Source organism: Sander vitreus, chromosome 12 (genome assembly GCF_031162955.1).
Source record: "Sander vitreus isolate 19-12246 chromosome 12, sanVit1, whole genome shotgun sequence".
Classification (NCBI taxonomy): domain Eukaryota; kingdom Metazoa; phylum Chordata; class Actinopteri; order Perciformes; family Percidae; genus Sander; species Sander vitreus.
The window spans coordinates 27030348-27047720 of NC_135866.1; the positions used below are offsets into that span (position 1 = coordinate 27030348).

Consider the following 17373-nt stretch of genomic DNA (forward strand, 5'->3'; position numbering starts at 1 on the left):
TGCACAAACTTGTATAACAAAGGATAATTTGCACTTGGACAGCTGCTCGGTTGGCTCTTCTCTGACATTTCTTCTTATTGCTGCATGCCATAAAACTTTATCTTCAACATTTACTCTGGGACTACATTTGTACTCATTTTAAACCTTAAGTTTAAGGAGCTTGGTTTTGTCTTTGGGTACATCTCCGTCTCTAATTTTGATATTTCCTCGATCCTTGCGTGAACTAAAAGTCGTTCTGGTCCGCCAGCTTGAAGGCTCAAAGCTCTTATTTTTGCTCTGAGGAGAGAGGATCAAGGATTGACGAGGGATCTTTGAGCGAGGATGCACAAGAGGAGCCTTCACGGAAGTCTTGCTGGTCTACAAGCCCCCTTTTTGGATATCAGTTATTGATTGGATGCTGCAGTGATTGGACTGATCTGATACATAACATCACTGCACCGGGGTGAAGGCGGATTAGAGATTTAACTCAAGTTTATCACTCCCAAGTTTTATAATTTGTGTTTTCTGATCACCATCTAGATAAAAATCTGTTAATTGTAGGTGTGAATAACAAAAGGACCTCAAACAAATGTATTCATTAGAAAGATTTTTGTTTCATGATCTGTTATTTTCCCCCATTCACTTTCATTATGGATACAATTAAAGTCAAACGAGGAGAGTCTTTCAGCAAGAAACATTTTTGGAAATATTTTAACACAAATTCCATTCAGTCACTTCTAGCCTACAAATGCCTTCAGCTGTCTTAATCTGTGATGTGGGCCTCACCTTGCAGACCTTGGCAACAAACCACAGCGCCATGTTTGACAAGTCCACCTGCCTAATTTGCATGTTGAGATCAAATAACAATGCAGGCAAACTCAAGATATAGGGAACACTTTATATGCCAGGTGAAAAAGCAAAGCCCCATGATTAGATGTCAATATCCAGATGATGTCACAGATTGCACGTTAATACCAGGTGAAAATGGGGTCTTGAACTTTTATAAATGGCACTGAAAGTTTGAAGGATTGCCTTTTGTAATCCATCAGTATATATTGAGCGAAGTTGATGCATCTAATGCTTCAGGTTCTTGTGTATTCTAAAGGAATCAAGCTTCAGATTGTTTGTTGGCAGTGTATTTAACTGTATAGATCTTTTTGCTTCACACATTTTTATATGCCATAGAAGGAAAAGCACTGGTGTTAACATTTACCATTGCTCAGTTCCATTACATTTGTCATATTAGGGAAGGCTACTTGATAACATTAATGAGTCAAAATGTATGCTTTTAAAATGGTCTCACACCTACAGTAATTGTCAGCCATGAAGCCAACTTCTTTTTAAATCCTACAGGTTTGGGACTATGGTAGAATGAGTTGAGAGAGGAGGGCACTGCAGTAGGAAGGTGTGATGTGTAAAGAGTTGCAGAGGGCTGAGTCAGGTGATACAGAGAAAAGACCTGTTTGATTCAGTACGCTTGAATCTACTAATCGTTGCTACAGGTTTAGATGGCCGATGCCAACGGCAGGTGTAGTGTCTAGTGCATGTGACAGAGGGTGTGTGTGTTTCTGTGTCAACAGGTTTGCACTGAACTTAATGGCTGTTATGAATGCGTGGATGCACCGGATTTTTTGGAACGGGCCCTTCCTGTTCTGGGGTGGAGTGACTCCAGCTTTGGCTTCTTAGAAGAATGAGTGTACGTGGTGGTATTGAAGCTAGGGTTGGGCCAGTGTAAAACCTTTCCAACCACTTCGATTTTAAGGCTATTTTTTTGTTGCTTTTTACTGAGCTGATGCAAATAAGATTTCATTTCTATAAGCTCATTGTATGGTTATTTTTCCTTTTGTCATCCTATAGGTTTGTTTGTGTTCATATTAACATTAGCTAAGCAGATTGGAGAGTGAGCTACATTACTGGGTTACTGGGACAGAAAAGAACATTGACTCCTCCTGCCTCAGTTTCCAGCCACTTTTTGGATTCAGACAATTATCCTCCCACCCAGTTCTTGGACACAGTTAGGTTATGAAGCATCTCACATATGAATATTAGTTACTACTGAGCTGTTAGTGGCCATATTCACCCTTTTTTATGGTTATTTCAATTTTCTGCTATGGTGTAATTGTAAAATTCCATAGCTCTTTCCTCAGCCATTGCAATAGTAGTACAAATAGTGTTTGAGGATGAAAGGTCTCCAACAGCATTTCCTACATATGGTGCTAGTTTACAATGAAGACATCTTTTGGACTATTTATATTTACTCTGGCTAAATTGTGTCCGGGATAATGCTATTTGTGTTGCACAGCTTATCCCTCATTGAAATATAGCCAAGTTCCTAGTCAAGTTTCATTTTTTAGCAACCGTGCCCTTCTGCTGCAAAAAGTTAATGTGGTTTGCTTCAGCTTGCTTGAGGCTGAGATTAGCTTCATGCAGCATTATTAGCGGACTTGATAGTATGGAGCTGTGTACATGGCTTGTGCATAAAGTACTGATAATCTAATAGACAGTAGGAATGATAAACCGTTGTGTTAATGGCCTGATCACTTTATGGTGTGTAACAACAACAACAACAACAACAACAAAGGTATAACTGTGAAAGAGCCCAGTGTTGTAACTCTTGTCTTGTTTGTGTGCGACGTCAGATGAAAAACCTGGAGATGCAGCCAGGAGAGGAGCTAAGAAAGGTATCGTTATGCAGGCTCTTGCATGAAGCTGTGCTGTGTTACAGTGTGAGCTAGACTAATGGATGAAGTTTCAACTACTCACAACTCGCTGTGATCTTGGATCCAACTGGGTGTCGGATCGCCGCTAGGTTTATTTTAGGAATGACTTGTTTCAGTGTTTCTTCTAGATTGACTGCTTTGAGGGGGCTGCTAATCCAATTATTAACAATATTACAGAATATTTGGAGCTGAACAAATGTTAAAAGACATATATTTTATTTCCCAGTGATAATGTTTATTTTGCACCTAACCTTACTTACAATATCGGGCTTGTAGAGCCAGGAGTATTTCCTCTCTGGTAGTCAAGATGGATCTTACTGTGCTTGTTGGCGGTTGCAGATGTATCAGCAGGAGAGCTGCTGGTGCTCTGCCCAGCACAGAAGAGGGGGTTGGTTTGCAGTGATTTAAAGTGATAAAAAAAATGGCATGGAACTGGTCTATGGTTTTAATTTATCCTCAGACATGCACATGCCCGTCTGATGTGTGGTGATGTCCAATAACCGAGTGAATTTGAGCATGGTCTTCGTCCTATAACGAGACATGAAACGCAAACTGTGTTGTTGCTCATCCATCCCAGAAACCTCTCCAACCAGAGATGTGGGCTTGAAGCTCCGGGAGGCTCTAAAGCAGCAGCTGGCCATCATCCACGAACGTGTGGAGGCCAAGAAGCTGGCCAAGCTAGCTCTGGCTGAGGTCAGACAGCTCCTGGCCAAAGAGGAGGAGGACAAGGAGCTGGAGCTAGGGAGGAAGGAAATAATGGCCAGAGTGAAGGAAAGAGTGGCCACCAGGCTGCAAGAGGAAGAGGAGAAGATAGAAAAAGAAGAGATGGAAAAGGCTCTGGAAAAACTAAGGAAGGAAGAAGCAAAACAACTGGATGAGAAAAAGGAAGAGAGAGAGGAGAGCAAGGAGGAGAAAGAAGGGGAGATGAAATCTAAGAAAGGAATGGAGAAAGAGGAGAAGTCAGAGAAAAAGGTGGATGGAATGGGAAAGAAGGCACAGGAGGAAGACAAGGGGAGAGGGAAAGAGTCTGCCAAAGGAAAAAAGCGAAACAAAGCTGAGAAATCTGACAGAGGCAGGAAATGAAGTAAGATGTTTTAGAGGAATGTTTTGATCCAGCCAGTGTTGGCCATTTCATCATTCAAAATTAACTTTTTCAAATCAAGGGCCAAGGTGGCTGGTAGATGAAATGATTAAAAATGATATCAGCTATGCTTTTAACTATTGCATTGCCATTATTACTATTGGTCTCGTATGCAATTCTCAATCAAAATTATAGAAGTGTGCATTACTCTAGTTACATTAACTGTATGCAGAAATATTAATTAAATTGTTTCAACACTAAAGTGTAACACATTTGAATTGGTGTACTCAGTGGTATTAATGTTAAGTGCAAGAAAGATCACTTAGAAGTTTGAGAATATAAACATTATGGTATAATTAACAGTAATAAGTTCAGAGTAACACTCTTTGGCCTGAGTTTCACAGTGTTCAGGGAATCACTCACGCAATAAATCTCCACATAGCAAGCAGATTTTGTTTCAACTGGCTGTATGGAAGCAACAAGTCTGCCTACCTCGTGTACTGTAACCAAAAATTGCGCTGTTTGATGACAAGTCGATGATGCAGTCGCATTCTACACACGACAAATCTTTTCTACTGGCCAGAGTGGCGGGTTGTCTCCATAATTAACTCGCCAAAGAGTAAATTTACTCACATTTGGCGACTGGGTGACGGTTTGTTTATTTTTGGACCCTAAGGGCGGCGATGCAATCAAATGTCGAGTCAGAATAATAACAAGATTATGAATCTATTACAATTTTTCCAATTCCTGATTTTGATCACACTTTTGCCAACTTTAGGCTGTTTTAGCTTGTGTTTAGACATCATTCAACAGGACAGAATAGAAGTTTGGCATCTTGTCAAATGAAGGGAAAAATGAATTTGTTATAAATGTTGTTTTTGGTATCTGTACCAAAACTCTGGTATCGAAACGGCACTATACTTCAAAGTATTAAAATGCAGTTGGGGCTTTTAACCCAACACAATTAAAGGGTATTCTAGCACAGAACAGTTGCTTTGCTGAAAAGGTTAAACAAAAAAGTAATTCATTTTCTAGCTAGACAGGCTTGTTAAGTTTTAGTACATTTTGTCTCGTAATTACTTTTGATCCTGGTCTGAAGCTAACCAGCTAGCTCAGGGCTCTACAGTAATGGTTGCCTGTTTTCCATTGGCAGCCAATTAAAAGCCAAGGTTGCGTTGTGCGCACACACCACCAAGCACTGAGTGCTGTGCTGACAATTTGCTACACTTTGGATTGTGAACTGCCAGTTGGGAATCACTGTTATTGATGTTGGTACAAGCTGATTTTTTTTCTTCGCAATCTGTACTTTAAGTTAAAGGGTCAGGAAAAACTGGCATGAATGGGGAAGATGGGAGTAATGGAAAAGAATAGGATTAAAATCACAGGGGTCGGAACAAGCACTGAAAGATTCTCTAAACGTGTTGATTTCATGTGTGATGTAGTGTTTTTGATCATAGAAAATGGTGTATCTATTCCACCAATTTCTCCACTGCTAGAAATTTCTGATCATGTAACTTTTCTTTTTTCTAAATTAAGGGAGATTTGTGTTCCACTGTCATATGTGGATTTCTTTTGTCAATAAAGTTTCTGGGTCCCTGTAAGTGCCTCTTTTCTTAATTGAAAGTCTTCTGTGGTTCCACTAGACTACTTTTTGTGGAAATGCAACACATTTGTCAGCTTAAGCCAAATCATAGAATGATAAAATGACAATATTTTATTCATGAGATAACATTTCAGTCAGTCGGCAAAAGAAACCCCATGCCTTTTTTTGAGATGGTTTGATAGGAAATGCTCATTCGTGTGAATATTATGATATAATGTTTTATAACCTTTTTTGCTGCAGACATTTTTACTTACAAGGTCCTGTTCATGTACAATACATAACCTACATGCCCCACTGTCAGCAATACCAGCTAAATTATTTTTATGTATTGGATCTTCATACAGTACGTGTGTATGACATCCACAAATCCGGCATATTTAAAACCCCAGTCATTAAATATGATATGAAATCATTTTAATATCATCAAGGACCCGGTGTACACTCACACACAAACACATATATATCCTTTGTCTATAATGTACACATACATATGTTTCCTGCAAGCAACATGTGCATTCATCTCATGTAGGACTGAAAGAGAAGGCTGTTGTCGTCACTTCCCGTAAAGAAGAAGCCGCTGCCCCAGTGGAGACTCCTGACGCTGAACCTACACCAGAAGGTACCACACGTGTATTATACGTGTTTTCAGTTCTACATGTCGGACAAGTTCTAGGTCATTTTGGCTAAGGTTGGACAAGTTGACAATGTTTGTTTTAATTAGAAAAATGTAAACCAGATTAAAACACAAAATTAAATGGCACAAAGCTGAAGCCACAGCTTATTCTGCTCCTGTGTCATGTAGCTGCAATGAATGAATGTAGGATATTGTTCACATTATTTATGGAAAGATTATGCTAGTAGGTCATGTTTGGCAGTGGATAGGGGGTCTGCGACCCTATTTAAATGTACATTATGTGAAACGCGGTGCCTTCCACGTGTACCATGTTTAACAATAACGCATGATGTATAAATACCACTCACCCAGTTTAATATGCAGCTCAGTTTTTTACAATATATGTAGTACGGGGACCCAGCTGCGTCTCTCTTTCAACTAAGGGGACCTTGGCCTAAAAACGTTGAAGACCCCTGGACTATGTAGCATACGGAGGAGTCTTCAAAGTTGAACTGCTTATTTTAATAATCTGCTTGGCCAGAAGAAAGTGCTTTTTGAATTTTAAAATGGAAACTTTTTTTGCATTCCCAAGAAATGTCACTGCCCATTCATTCTTGCAAATATTCATTTAACATTACCCCCACCCCCACCCCCCTCTCCTCAGCTGTTATTGAGCCTGAGCCTGAGCCTGTGGAAGATGTGATTGAAGCTGCTGTAGCAGAGGACACTTCTGCACCTGCACCAGGTACATGATTGTCTGTGTGTGCATGTCCTTATGTGAGTGGTGGACAAATGTCCTTCATCAATGCAGACAGACTGTTAATAAAAGCAGAGAAATGTCTTGTTTCACTACAGTACAGCTAGGATATTCCCTGTGCATTTAAGACCCACTTATTGTTCAATATGAAAACCTGCGTTGTCCGGCAGCACTGGATATTTAAAGTGTCAGACACATCTTGCAGTGTTTTGGGGCTGAATGAACATTGCAATTTGCTTCTCCACACATTTGAGTTATTTGGAGTGCCTTGATGTTGCATAAGTCCAGGTGTGGTAGGTGTCAGTAGGTCATTTAAAAGTATGCTAATTTTGGGCCGGTTTGACTCGCACGTTAAAGATGTCACAAACTGACACCAACAGGACTTCTGCAGTACAAGACTTGGCGTGAACTGCCTCCTGCAGGATGGACCCTGCACAATATACTGTGACATTGCCAAGCTGTGGTGTGTGTGTGTTTGAGAGAGGGAGAGAATCTGTACAACGGTCTGCTCCTCCTTCTAGAGCCCGAACCTGAGGTAGCAGCTGAGCCAGAGCCCGAACCAGAGCCCGAGCCAGAGCCCGAGCCAGAGCCCGTGGAGACTCCTGAGGTTGGTACAGGCCAGGTTGATTATTATAAAACCATCAGTGAAACAGGCTCCAATTGCAGACAGCCATTTTTGAATGCTCCTTCAATCTCGATCCTTTTCATGAAAACATCTCTGCTGGAATTTGAACTTGTTAAATCAAATGTACTCAAGAAGATTAATAGTTAAATAGTGAAACAAGTATTCCTTCAGGGAATCACAACTGTTACACTATTATGTAGTATGTTAACTGTATACTTTAATTACTTGCACAAATACAAGTTTGAACCTGTTGATGACATTTGGGCGGTGGATACATTTTTAGGTGATTGAGGAGGATCCAGAGGTGCTGGAGGAGGAGCCTCCTACTGTGGAAGAGGATGCCCCTGTGGAGGAGGTATTTGGTTTATTAAAAGAAGCAATGTCCTTGCTACTGCCACCCCCTGCATTGTAACTGCATACCAGTTTCAAACTGAATTCTCTCCATCTTCGTGGGTGCTGAGATGGAGGTGGTAGAAAGGTCTCGAATCTTGCCTGCAGGATACAAAAAGAGATTTCCACAATCTTTCCTTTCCAATTTCCTAGTCGTTCTACAGGGTTTTCCATACAAGCTGCTTAAGTTCCTCCATTTGTTTTGAGTGTGAAGCCCCTTTTTGAACTGTTCTCCAGTTGTAATGCCTACCTGTGCCATCCATAAGAAAGGAAAGTACAGCAGCAGTAATGTAGACCTGCAGATGTCAACACTGCTTCCTACACTCAAATAATAGCTGCTAAAATGTCAAACTTGCACCCCCTGCTGGTAATGAGTTTTTTTATTATTTTATTTTTTTTATTAGCTGCTGTCTTTTGTGTTTCTGAGGATTTCCATGCTACTTGACCACATAGCACGTGCACACTGTCTCGCGACTACTGCTGGTATATTTATTCATTTCAAACTTTTCTGGCAGTTAGACCTTCATAATTAATGAAGTGTTATGTGTAAGTGGGCGACTTTCTGACCACGTAACTTCAGGAAAACACTTATCCGTACATGTTTTTTTTAATGGCTAGTAAAAATGTGAATAGCTGTATCTTTTTCTAACCTTTTGCAGTTTCCAGTTCCAGTTGAGGAGGTTGCAGAGATGATAGCAGACCAGTCTGAAGAGGAGACAGCAGCTGAAGAGGAAACAGCAACAGAGCAGGCTGTGGAGGAGGAGGAGGCTGCCGACGAGGCCGCGGAGGAATTTGTAGCGGAGGTGGAGGTTGCAGTGGAGGAAGACGAGGAGACTGCGGAGGACATTTTAGCAGAGGTGGAGGATGCATTGGAGGAAGTTGAGGAGGCTGCCGACGAGGCCGTGGAAGAGCTTGCTGCAGTGGAGGAGACCGAGGAGGCTGCTGACGAGGCAGTGGAGGAATTTGTAGCGGAGGTGGAGGTTGCAGTGGAGGAAGACGAGGAGACTGCGGAGGACATTTTAGCAGAGGTGGAGGATGCATTGGAGGAAGTCGAGGAGGCTGCCGACGAGGCCGTGGAAGAGCCTGCTGCAGTGGAGGAGATTGCTGCTGAAGAGGTGGCATCAGATGCTTATACTGTAGAGGAAGCTGCTCCTACAGAAGAAGCTGTTGAGGAGCCCGCTGAATTGGAGGCTGCACCTTCAGAGGAACCTGCTGAAGAGGAGGCAGCTCCAACAGAAGAATCTGTGGAGGAGGATGCGGAAGAGGAGGAGGCAGCACCTTCAGAAGAGGCTGCTGAGGAGTTGGCACAAGAAGAGGAAGCATATCTTTCAGAAGAGGCAGTGGAGGAGCCTGTAGAAGAGGAAGCAGCTCCCTCAGAAGAGGCAGTGGAGGAGGCTACAGAAGAGGAAGCAGCTCCCTCAGAAGAGGCAGTGGAGGAGGCTGCTGAAGAGGAGGAGGCAGCTCCCTCAGAAGAAGCAGTGGAGGAGGCTGTAGAAGAGGAAGCACCACCTTCAGAAGAAGCTGCAGAGGAGGAGGCTGCTGAAGAGGAGGAGGCAGCTCTCTCAGAAGAGGCAGTGGAGGAGGCTGTAGAGACACAGGCAACTCCAGAAGAAGTCGTAGTGGAGGAGCAAACGGTACCAGGTAAAGAGGAAAGCATAAAAGTAAAAAGACGAGGTAATCCAGTTGTATTTGGAGCTTTCAAGATAGTAGATACCTTTCTTCAGGTACAACTCGTTAAACTGCGCTTCTAAAAAAAACTTGGGAGAAACTTAAACTGTTGCGCAATGCCCTTCTGCCATTTAATTATTTTATTTATTTATTTTCATTTAAATTGAAAGTCAAGTCAAATTGTGTAAAGTAGTAGAGCTGATGATCCAAGGCTGACTTATTTTTTGTCAGTGTTGTACCTGTGCTGAATGAATGTTTTAACGGATTCTGTTTTTGGGAGCATACAGTTAGTTCATGGTATGATGTGTTTTTAATCCACAGTAACAGAGACGGAAGAAGTAGCAGACGAAGCAGAGGATGCAGTAGAGGATGCAGTAGAGGATGCAGCAGAGGATGCAGCAGAAGAAGGTAGACACACACACACGGGATAGATGCAATGTAAAGGGGACAAAGCTTTTTGAGGGGATAGCATTCAAGTATTTTTAAGATCTTGTGGTTTTACTTGTGTGTTTGTGTTTCTCTTTGCAGCAGCGGAGGAACAGATTCAGGATGAGCCCACAGGTAAACATGGTTTCCATTTAACGTCATGCTCATAATGTTGACCTGTAAGAAATATGACCTGAGAATACTTCTGATTATTTTCTCAATTAACTGTTCATCCTTTATTAATTGACCAACTTAAAAATATTCATTTTAAAATGTTCTAAACCGAGTAAAAGCAGCAAATCCTCAAATTTTGGGAAGCTAAAACAAGAAAATGTTTTTGGTATATTTGCTTGAAAATTGACGATGAACGGTATTTGATGATCAGTGGCCAGCGGGAGGAACACTGCTGCGCATAATCAGCGGGCCGCATATCACGGAAGTACACCCAGAAGCTTGAGAAACCTTTCTGATCCCTAAAATTAGTTTTTATTAGACTTGTGAATAAGATCTGTAATAATAATAATAATAATAATAGCTGTATTTATATAGCATTTTTAAAGGTGCACTATGCGTTCCTGCATGACGTTACTTCTGTTGACGTTCCAAGTAAATTCAAAACCAAACGGAGCAAGCTCGCCCCTCCCCTCATGTTTCCGTAACTGTCATGACTAATGGTGTTTTTCCACTGCTAGCTACCAGCTCTACTCTACTTGACCGCGGTGCCCCGTCCTCCTTTTTCCATTGCAGATTTAGTACCGCCTCATGTGTGAGGCGAGCGTGTCTGGTCGTCATAGCAGCGCCGCAGTAAACTGCCGTGACCTAACGCGACACACACACACACACACAGACCGTCGAAGACATATTTAGTTTCAAATGAAGCTGGAGGCAGCAAAATTTCAAATATTTAAAAATGGCGGGTTTGATACCTGTTGGTATCGGCTCAGCTCGCTTGGAACCTCGACGCAGGTGGTACTAAAAAAAAAAGTACCTGTTGGCAGGTACCAGGTACTTTTTATCATAATGGAAAACCAAAAAAGGCGATTAGAGATGAGTCGAGCAGGTACCATGTAATGGAAAAACGCCAAAACTGACTGTCGCTAACCCCCACCCCCTCCCCCAACCATCTTGTCGGTGATTGGCTGGAACGTGGTTTGTTATATTTTGGTGCACAGCCTGTGCCTCTAGTGTTTGTTTGACGTTTACGACCCCTGTGTTGTCTCCTGAGACCGGGCTTTTTCACAGTGTGTTCAGGAGACAGGCAGCTAGCGGATCAAGGAGAGATGCCTGCGAGTTGAGACAATGCAGGAACTCATAGTGCACCTTTTTAAAGCCAGTTGCACAGTGCATCACAAAAGACATAGAATTATAAAATACAAATAATATAAAACCAAATTAAGTTAAAAAGAACAAATGCAGTAGAAGCACAAAATAAAAACAATTTAAGAAAATGCAATTCTAAAATAATGTATTTTGAGGAGAGATTTAAATGAAGATGAAGAGCTATGTTGCCTGATCCCATCCGTGAGAAGCCTTTTTGACGCGTGCTCCAGGCGAGGAACTCTGAACTGAATACTCACCATTTTGGGATCTGGTATCCAGATAATATAATCCATCCATGAATCAAATGAATGCGTGTAGACTCAACATCCCGTTTGTGCTTTCCATAGAAACGTAAAGGCAGCCGCGGTCGTCGTGGTGACGGAGCAGGGACCCACTGACCTTGCATCAGCACCATCTGAGCGTGCTCAGAGCGATGATGCACCCCTCCACCTCCAGAGAAACAATTGAGTTGTTGTTGAGTGACAACACTCTCTCCCCATCTGCCCCCCCCCCCTTCTGTTTTCCCACCTTCCTTTTTCAATTTTTTTCTTTTGGTGTAAATGTGAGATAATGGCTAACTTGTTTACTAATATGGTACTCCCTGTTTCTACCCTTCTCGTTTTTCTTTCAATCACCGTTCTTAAAGCACCCATTTCCATTTTTGTTCAGGGTGATTGATTTCTGTGGGACTGGCCATGTGAAAGCTGTGTTCTCCTTCCAGCCAGTCTACCGGAGTCTGTAACGTTAAACCGCTCTGGAGCTTTTATTTTGAAGTCTCTGTGATAGTTTGGCTTCCTGGAGCTGAATCCTGTTAAGTAAACTGAGACCAAAGTTGATAGCCGAGACGTCGTCGGACAGTTTGAAATCGGTCTGCGTTCGAAGACTTAGACTGCAGACTTTCTCCACTCTGGGCCTTTCCCTCCTGATTAAAAAAGAAAATCAGCTTGACGGAGGTAACACAATATATTATTTTAAATTAAGTCATTTAAATCCAAACAAAATGTTATTTTCTGCCCCTCTTAAGTTCAGAATTTAGAAGCCCATCTCCATTCAGCTTGTTAGTTCTGCTCAGTGTTGTAGATTCTATGCAAAGCTGTCGTGATGTCCGTAACCTACCTCCCCCCCCCCTCCTCACCCAGCCAGTTAATTTACCACTCAGTATATGTGTCAACTCCAGGATGAGCCGTATGCTAGCATGTGAATTCAGCGAAAGTGTGTGTGCGCGGATGTGTTCCTTCGATGTATTCAGTGATGAGCGTGTTCTTGTATGTTGACAAGTCTTTTACTCACCAATACTTTCTGTGAGCAGTAGAAGTCGTGATGTGGTTTCAAGGAGTTTTGTTGTTTAACTTTTTTCTTTCTTCTCGTTTGTTCTCTAGCTAACTTTACCTCCGTGTGTTTGTGTTCTGTAGATGCCTAGCTGTTTTTTGTTTTAGTTTGTGTTCCATTTTCAGATATGATTCCCTAGATCATCTGACCAGACGATCTTAAAGTCTAATATGAAGTTATAACTTTAAACTTCAGCTCTTTAAGTTTTAAACTGTGACGTAAATGAGGACATCATGGACGGTGCAAAGCTGTCACACTGTGGTGTAAAGATTCTTTTTTTTTTTTTTCAAATGGATCTGGCTGTCAGGCTGATTCCACTTTCTTTAGTGGTAGCGTCAGTGTAAAAGAGGAGTTATCTGTGGCTCACAGATCAGGCATCATGTTCCTGTGGATGTCGGCCATAACTAGCTGACTGCCAACCAGTTTAATGAACAAGATTTTTTGTTTCTATCATCAGTGGCGTGTGTTTCATTCCAAAAGGGAGACTTGGTGACATTTCTTTAGTCACTGTTCCCTTTTCCTTTGTGAAATCAGAATCAGTCTTGATGTGTGGTGTTTTTTTTTTTTTTTTATCATTGATCCATGGTAACATCATCTTACAAACCATTCCATCACATAACTAAAGTTTAAGGATTAAGAAGGCCTATTGAGAGCTTTATGTATTTAGTTTTGAACCTGCAGGTGAACATCCTTTGGTGTCCCTGTTGTATTACAAGAGATAGAACTGTGACACTAAGGGCGTTCTCACACCTAATAGTTTGTTTAGCTCTGGTCCGAATCAGTTGATGAGTTTGTAAACTTGGAGCGTTTCCCTTTTTTGGTTCGGTTTCATTTCACACAGAGAAAAACCGTGCGAGAACGTTTTACTCGGCCTACGTGTCAGATGTGTCTGGGGGTGGGAGCAAGAAAGTAAATACAGGAAGAAGGTCCTGTGTTCTGAACTAGGGGCATAGTTCTCGCATCTCCATGTATTCATTAAAATACACTCTTTCGCTAGCGACTTCACTACGCCTGCTTCACTACGCCTGCTCTGGTCTCTGAGACTTCGTTCAGCTCTGCCGGTGTCTGTCTCCAACTTTAGCGCCGTTTAGTTTGACCACTGAGATGCGAGTGACGTGACGGCGAGCTTTAGCCTGGTCCTACCAGACTCTGGTACATTTCATTTATACAGAGAGTCTGGCCACTCTCCATTGACGTGTTAACTTCCTTGAAGGCGGGTACTCTGAAGTTTAAAACTGTTGGATCTGCCCAGAGCCACTCTGGATCTGCCATAACCAATCGCTAACGTTTGGTTGTGACGTCGGCTTAGCATCGCTAGCGTTCGCCTTAGCCATCTCCTTCACCACTAACGGAGCGAGCGGGAAAACCAAACTTTTCCCAAACCCCGTGGGGAGGAGGGCCACAACATCATGGCCACCAACACAACTCAGCAAAGATTGTTCTTGCTAGGGCTTTAACTTCTGGATATTCGGCAGCGTTGCCACAACGGACCGAATGGATTCGCTCGCATCTCCGCCACCGTTACGGAACTACAACTCAAACTAGCACACATCATCGTTCTCAGCCACTCCCTCTGTTCGCTGATTGGACCGGTAAAGATTTGGCCAGAGAAAACCCAAGAATATACCGCAAACCCAGGCAACGTACTGAAGGAAAATGAAAATTGAGCGGAAGTACGTAGGTGGGCGGAGCCAGGCTTGGCGAGTCTATTTCTCCGAGAGAAACTTTGCAAGCTTTTACAGTTTGCACGCTCTGCCGCGTCGCAGATTGCAAAGCAGCGTTTGTAACCGAACCAAGACCGGTTCACACCTGCCCAAACCAACCACACCGAGGGGGGTAAATGCTCCAGGGTTTGATTCAACCGAACTAAACAAGGCGTGAAAATGCCCTACAGTAGTTTTAGGACAATGGGTGCAGCACTGTGGAGAACTCATTTCTGTTGTGATACTGACAATAAACAATATGTAGATCTGATGATTTAAGATGAATTACAACACTACTCTTAGTGGAAGAAGAGAGACCAAGTAAAACATACCTTTTTTTTTTTTTTTCTAACTTTTGGTGTTTCTAGTCCTGGCATATTGTTTTTATGGTGTGTAGTAGTCGTTTTTGTAGGATGTCTTGTCCACTAGCTGGTCTTTTCTACTCCCTCACATTTTGTAAATCAATGTGAACTCTAGAACCTTTTTACCATTGAAGATTACAGTCTTTACCAAGAGAGAGCTTCTAGATTTTTAAAAGGAACATTTTTAAAAAGGACTTGGAGAAATAATAATAAAAAAAATAAAAAAAATGTAATTTTCTGAAAATGCTTTAAAAGGTTTTTACAAAGCCATAAGCGGTTTGTGACAGCCATGTTTTAAGGGACTGTGCTACTTCAGGACAACTTTTTATTCTCCAACAAAACAATAGGGAAGGGCAATAAAATAAAACTGCAGAGCAACCCGGTGAAACAGATTTGCATCTTTTTCGTTACCGATCATTGATCAGAAATCGTGGTCACGTTGGAAAGGCTTGTGCTCACATGGACAGCTTTGCTCCCAGACACTGGGGGTGTCAGTTGCTGGAAAACGCATAATTACTGTGCAGAGGAAATAAAGCTGTTGGTTTAAGACTAGCCATCTCTTTGCCTCGGTGTTGTCTGCAGATCGAATACTGTCCTGTAGATGCTGACCATGTAAATTATTGTGAATTAATGATGGATTGTGGAGATTTGAAGTGTCACAGTTTTCTGTAAATGATCTGTTGCTGCAATAAAAGGTTTGGGACAACAGTGATGACTCGTGTCTTTTATGATTGTGTTTTGTGTATGTGGTTCCCATTAAATGTGAAAGCTACAAAGGTGCAAAAACCTTGTAAAACTGTAGAGAGTATTAATTTTTCAAAGAGATTTGTCTCTCAAATGGACAATGACTTATAAACCCTTTTCTTAAAGGGCAATGCCACAATGTAAAAACACTGTTTTCACAAATGGGTTAAAGTTCTGCATTCAAACCAACTTAAACCAAACCTTACTTAAACAGTAAAATGAACTTAAAGGGGTGATAGAATGATTATATAGGGTATTTCACACTGTTCCTTAAGGTCTCCTAATAGAGTATGTAGCATTGGTTGGGCTGAAAATTGCCTGAATGCTATTTTATTAGGCCCTTAACTACCCTGTGAATATGGCTCTATTTGGAACAAGAGCTTTTCTTCCAAATATGGTATGCTCATGAATATTTAGATGAGCTGCACGCTGATTGGTTTGAGCGAACCACATAGAAACACATTGGAGACGAGACAGCAGGTCTCATATTTCAGACACTGCAAAGGTATACATTGTTTGTCGGGCTATTTCGTTATTAAATTCACTTCTGAGACTTTTTTTATGCGAGAAAGCAACTATATAAAGCTCAAATATAGGCCGTTTTACGAAAATTGATGGCTAATTAAAAATTTGGTAAGACGTGTCGGACTTTAGGAGCTCCACACAGTCTGATGAGAAAACTGCAAACTCCATACCCAGTGAAAGTCACCGTTTCTCGGTTACTGGACTACCGGGGCTCCGGAGCACCGTGGAGCTGGCTGGCTGCCAGCTGCCGGCATAACTAGAGTATATTTACAGTTTGAATTTCGTCACGCCACTTATATAAACATCTACCCCAAGGTCTTATAAAGCTAACTATGGTGTCCGATTTCAATTTAATGCATTTTTGTGAACATTAGGGATTTCGTTAGCTGCTACTGTCCCTTCAATCCTATGAATTGCGGCTAGCTGCAGGCCCTGGAGCTCCATCAGGGCCTCGGCATTTTGTAGTCCAGTAACCCAGAACCGGTGACTTTGTGTGGGTATGGAGTGCCACGGTATCCCTTCGTGACGGAGATCCAGCTAGCTCACAGCGAGCTGGAGTCTATGAAGTAGGACACGCCGGGCGGCGAGGCAGCACCGGCCGCTGTCACGTAGCCTGCTGAGCTCCTGCTGAACTGCGACACACAGTCGGACAAAATTTGCAATTAGCCATCAATTTTCGTAAAACGGCCCATATTTGACCTCTACATAGTCGATTTCTCACATTAAAAAGTCTCAGAAGTGAATTTAGTAATTAAATAGCAGACCTCTGGAGATCTGCATGACCTAGCTAGATTCAGAAGACTAAGCTGACCTCAGGTCAGTGGTGTAGCCTATAATAATAATAATAATATTAATAATACATTTTATTTGTATTGCACTTTACATTTCAGCCATCGCAAAGTGCTACACAGCATATAATGCAATTTACTAAAAAAATATAAATATCAAGATCAATAAATAGTTAAGAGGAAAACCTATAAAAATGCAAATGTTGGGGCGTGACAAAGACTAGGAGTTGAGATGTTGACGTCAACTTTTAGCTTTGTTCAGATTCGCCCGTTTTCAGCGGCAGTTTCAAAATGTGAGATTTGCATAGTAAAGGGGTATCAATGGGATTTTGAGCTTCTATGTATGTCCTATTTACCTTCCAAACTGTCGTTATTCAACTATGACAAGGTAAAAATCGGTTTTGCATTCTATCACTTCTTTAAATACTTCCTGTGCATTCATTCATTAACGATATGTCATATACTTTAGCTGTTGTGGCTGGTCCATGTGGAGGACAGTTTGTTTGTTTAGTTCACTGGTTTCCAACCAAGGGCTCAGTTTGGGTTTTTCTTGGGGGGGGCACACCTGGATAGCTCACCTGGTAGAGTGCGCACCCACATACAGAGACTCGGGCCTTAACGCAGCAGCCGCAGATTTGATTCCGACCTGCGGCCCTTTGCTGCATGTCATTCCCTTCTCTCTCCCCTTTTCACGTCTAAGCTGTCCTGTCATAACAAAGGCCTAAAAATGCCCCAAAAAG

General features: G+C 42.0%; 2 protein-coding genes across 6 annotated transcripts in view; both read left to right on the plus strand.

Annotated features, from left to right (window-relative positions):
* LOC144527091 (uncharacterized) overlaps nucleotides 1-15284 on the plus strand; it is a 34414-nt gene extending 19130 nt beyond the window's left edge. For 4 of the 5 annotated variants that reach the window (XM_078264962.1, XM_078264965.1, XM_078264960.1 and 1 more), the window contains 8 exons: nucleotides 5913-6002; nucleotides 6661-6741; nucleotides 7275-7360; nucleotides 7662-7733; nucleotides 8428-9409; nucleotides 9758-9844; nucleotides 9965-9997; nucleotides 11530-15284. In XM_078264962.1, the coding sequence (XP_078121088.1) occupies nucleotides 5913-6002; nucleotides 6661-6741; nucleotides 7275-7360; nucleotides 7662-7733; nucleotides 8428-9409; nucleotides 9758-9844; nucleotides 9965-9997; nucleotides 11530-11537 (1439 nt within the window). In that variant the 3' untranslated portion in view covers nucleotides 11538-15284. The remainder of the gene's footprint in view (nucleotides 1-5912; nucleotides 6003-6660; nucleotides 6742-7274; nucleotides 7361-7661; nucleotides 7734-8427; nucleotides 9410-9757; nucleotides 9845-9964; nucleotides 9998-11529) is intronic. The other variant, XM_078264961.1, reaches the window with a different exon arrangement.
* Nucleotides 683-5381, plus strand: asph (aspartate beta-hydroxylase). Its single transcript, XM_078264966.1, has one exon. The coding sequence runs from the start codon at nucleotides 3240-3242 to the stop codon at nucleotides 3780-3782; it is 543 nt and encodes a 180-aa protein (XP_078121092.1). The 5' UTR covers nucleotides 683-3239; the 3' UTR covers nucleotides 3783-5381.
* Nucleotides 15285-17373: the final 2089 nt, after the last annotated feature.

What these genes read in the sequence shown, in the direction of transcription:
- asph (XM_078264966.1), top strand. Translation starts at nt 3,240, where the DNA reads ATGAAACGCAAACTGTGTTGTTGCTCATCCATCCCAGAAACCTCTCCA.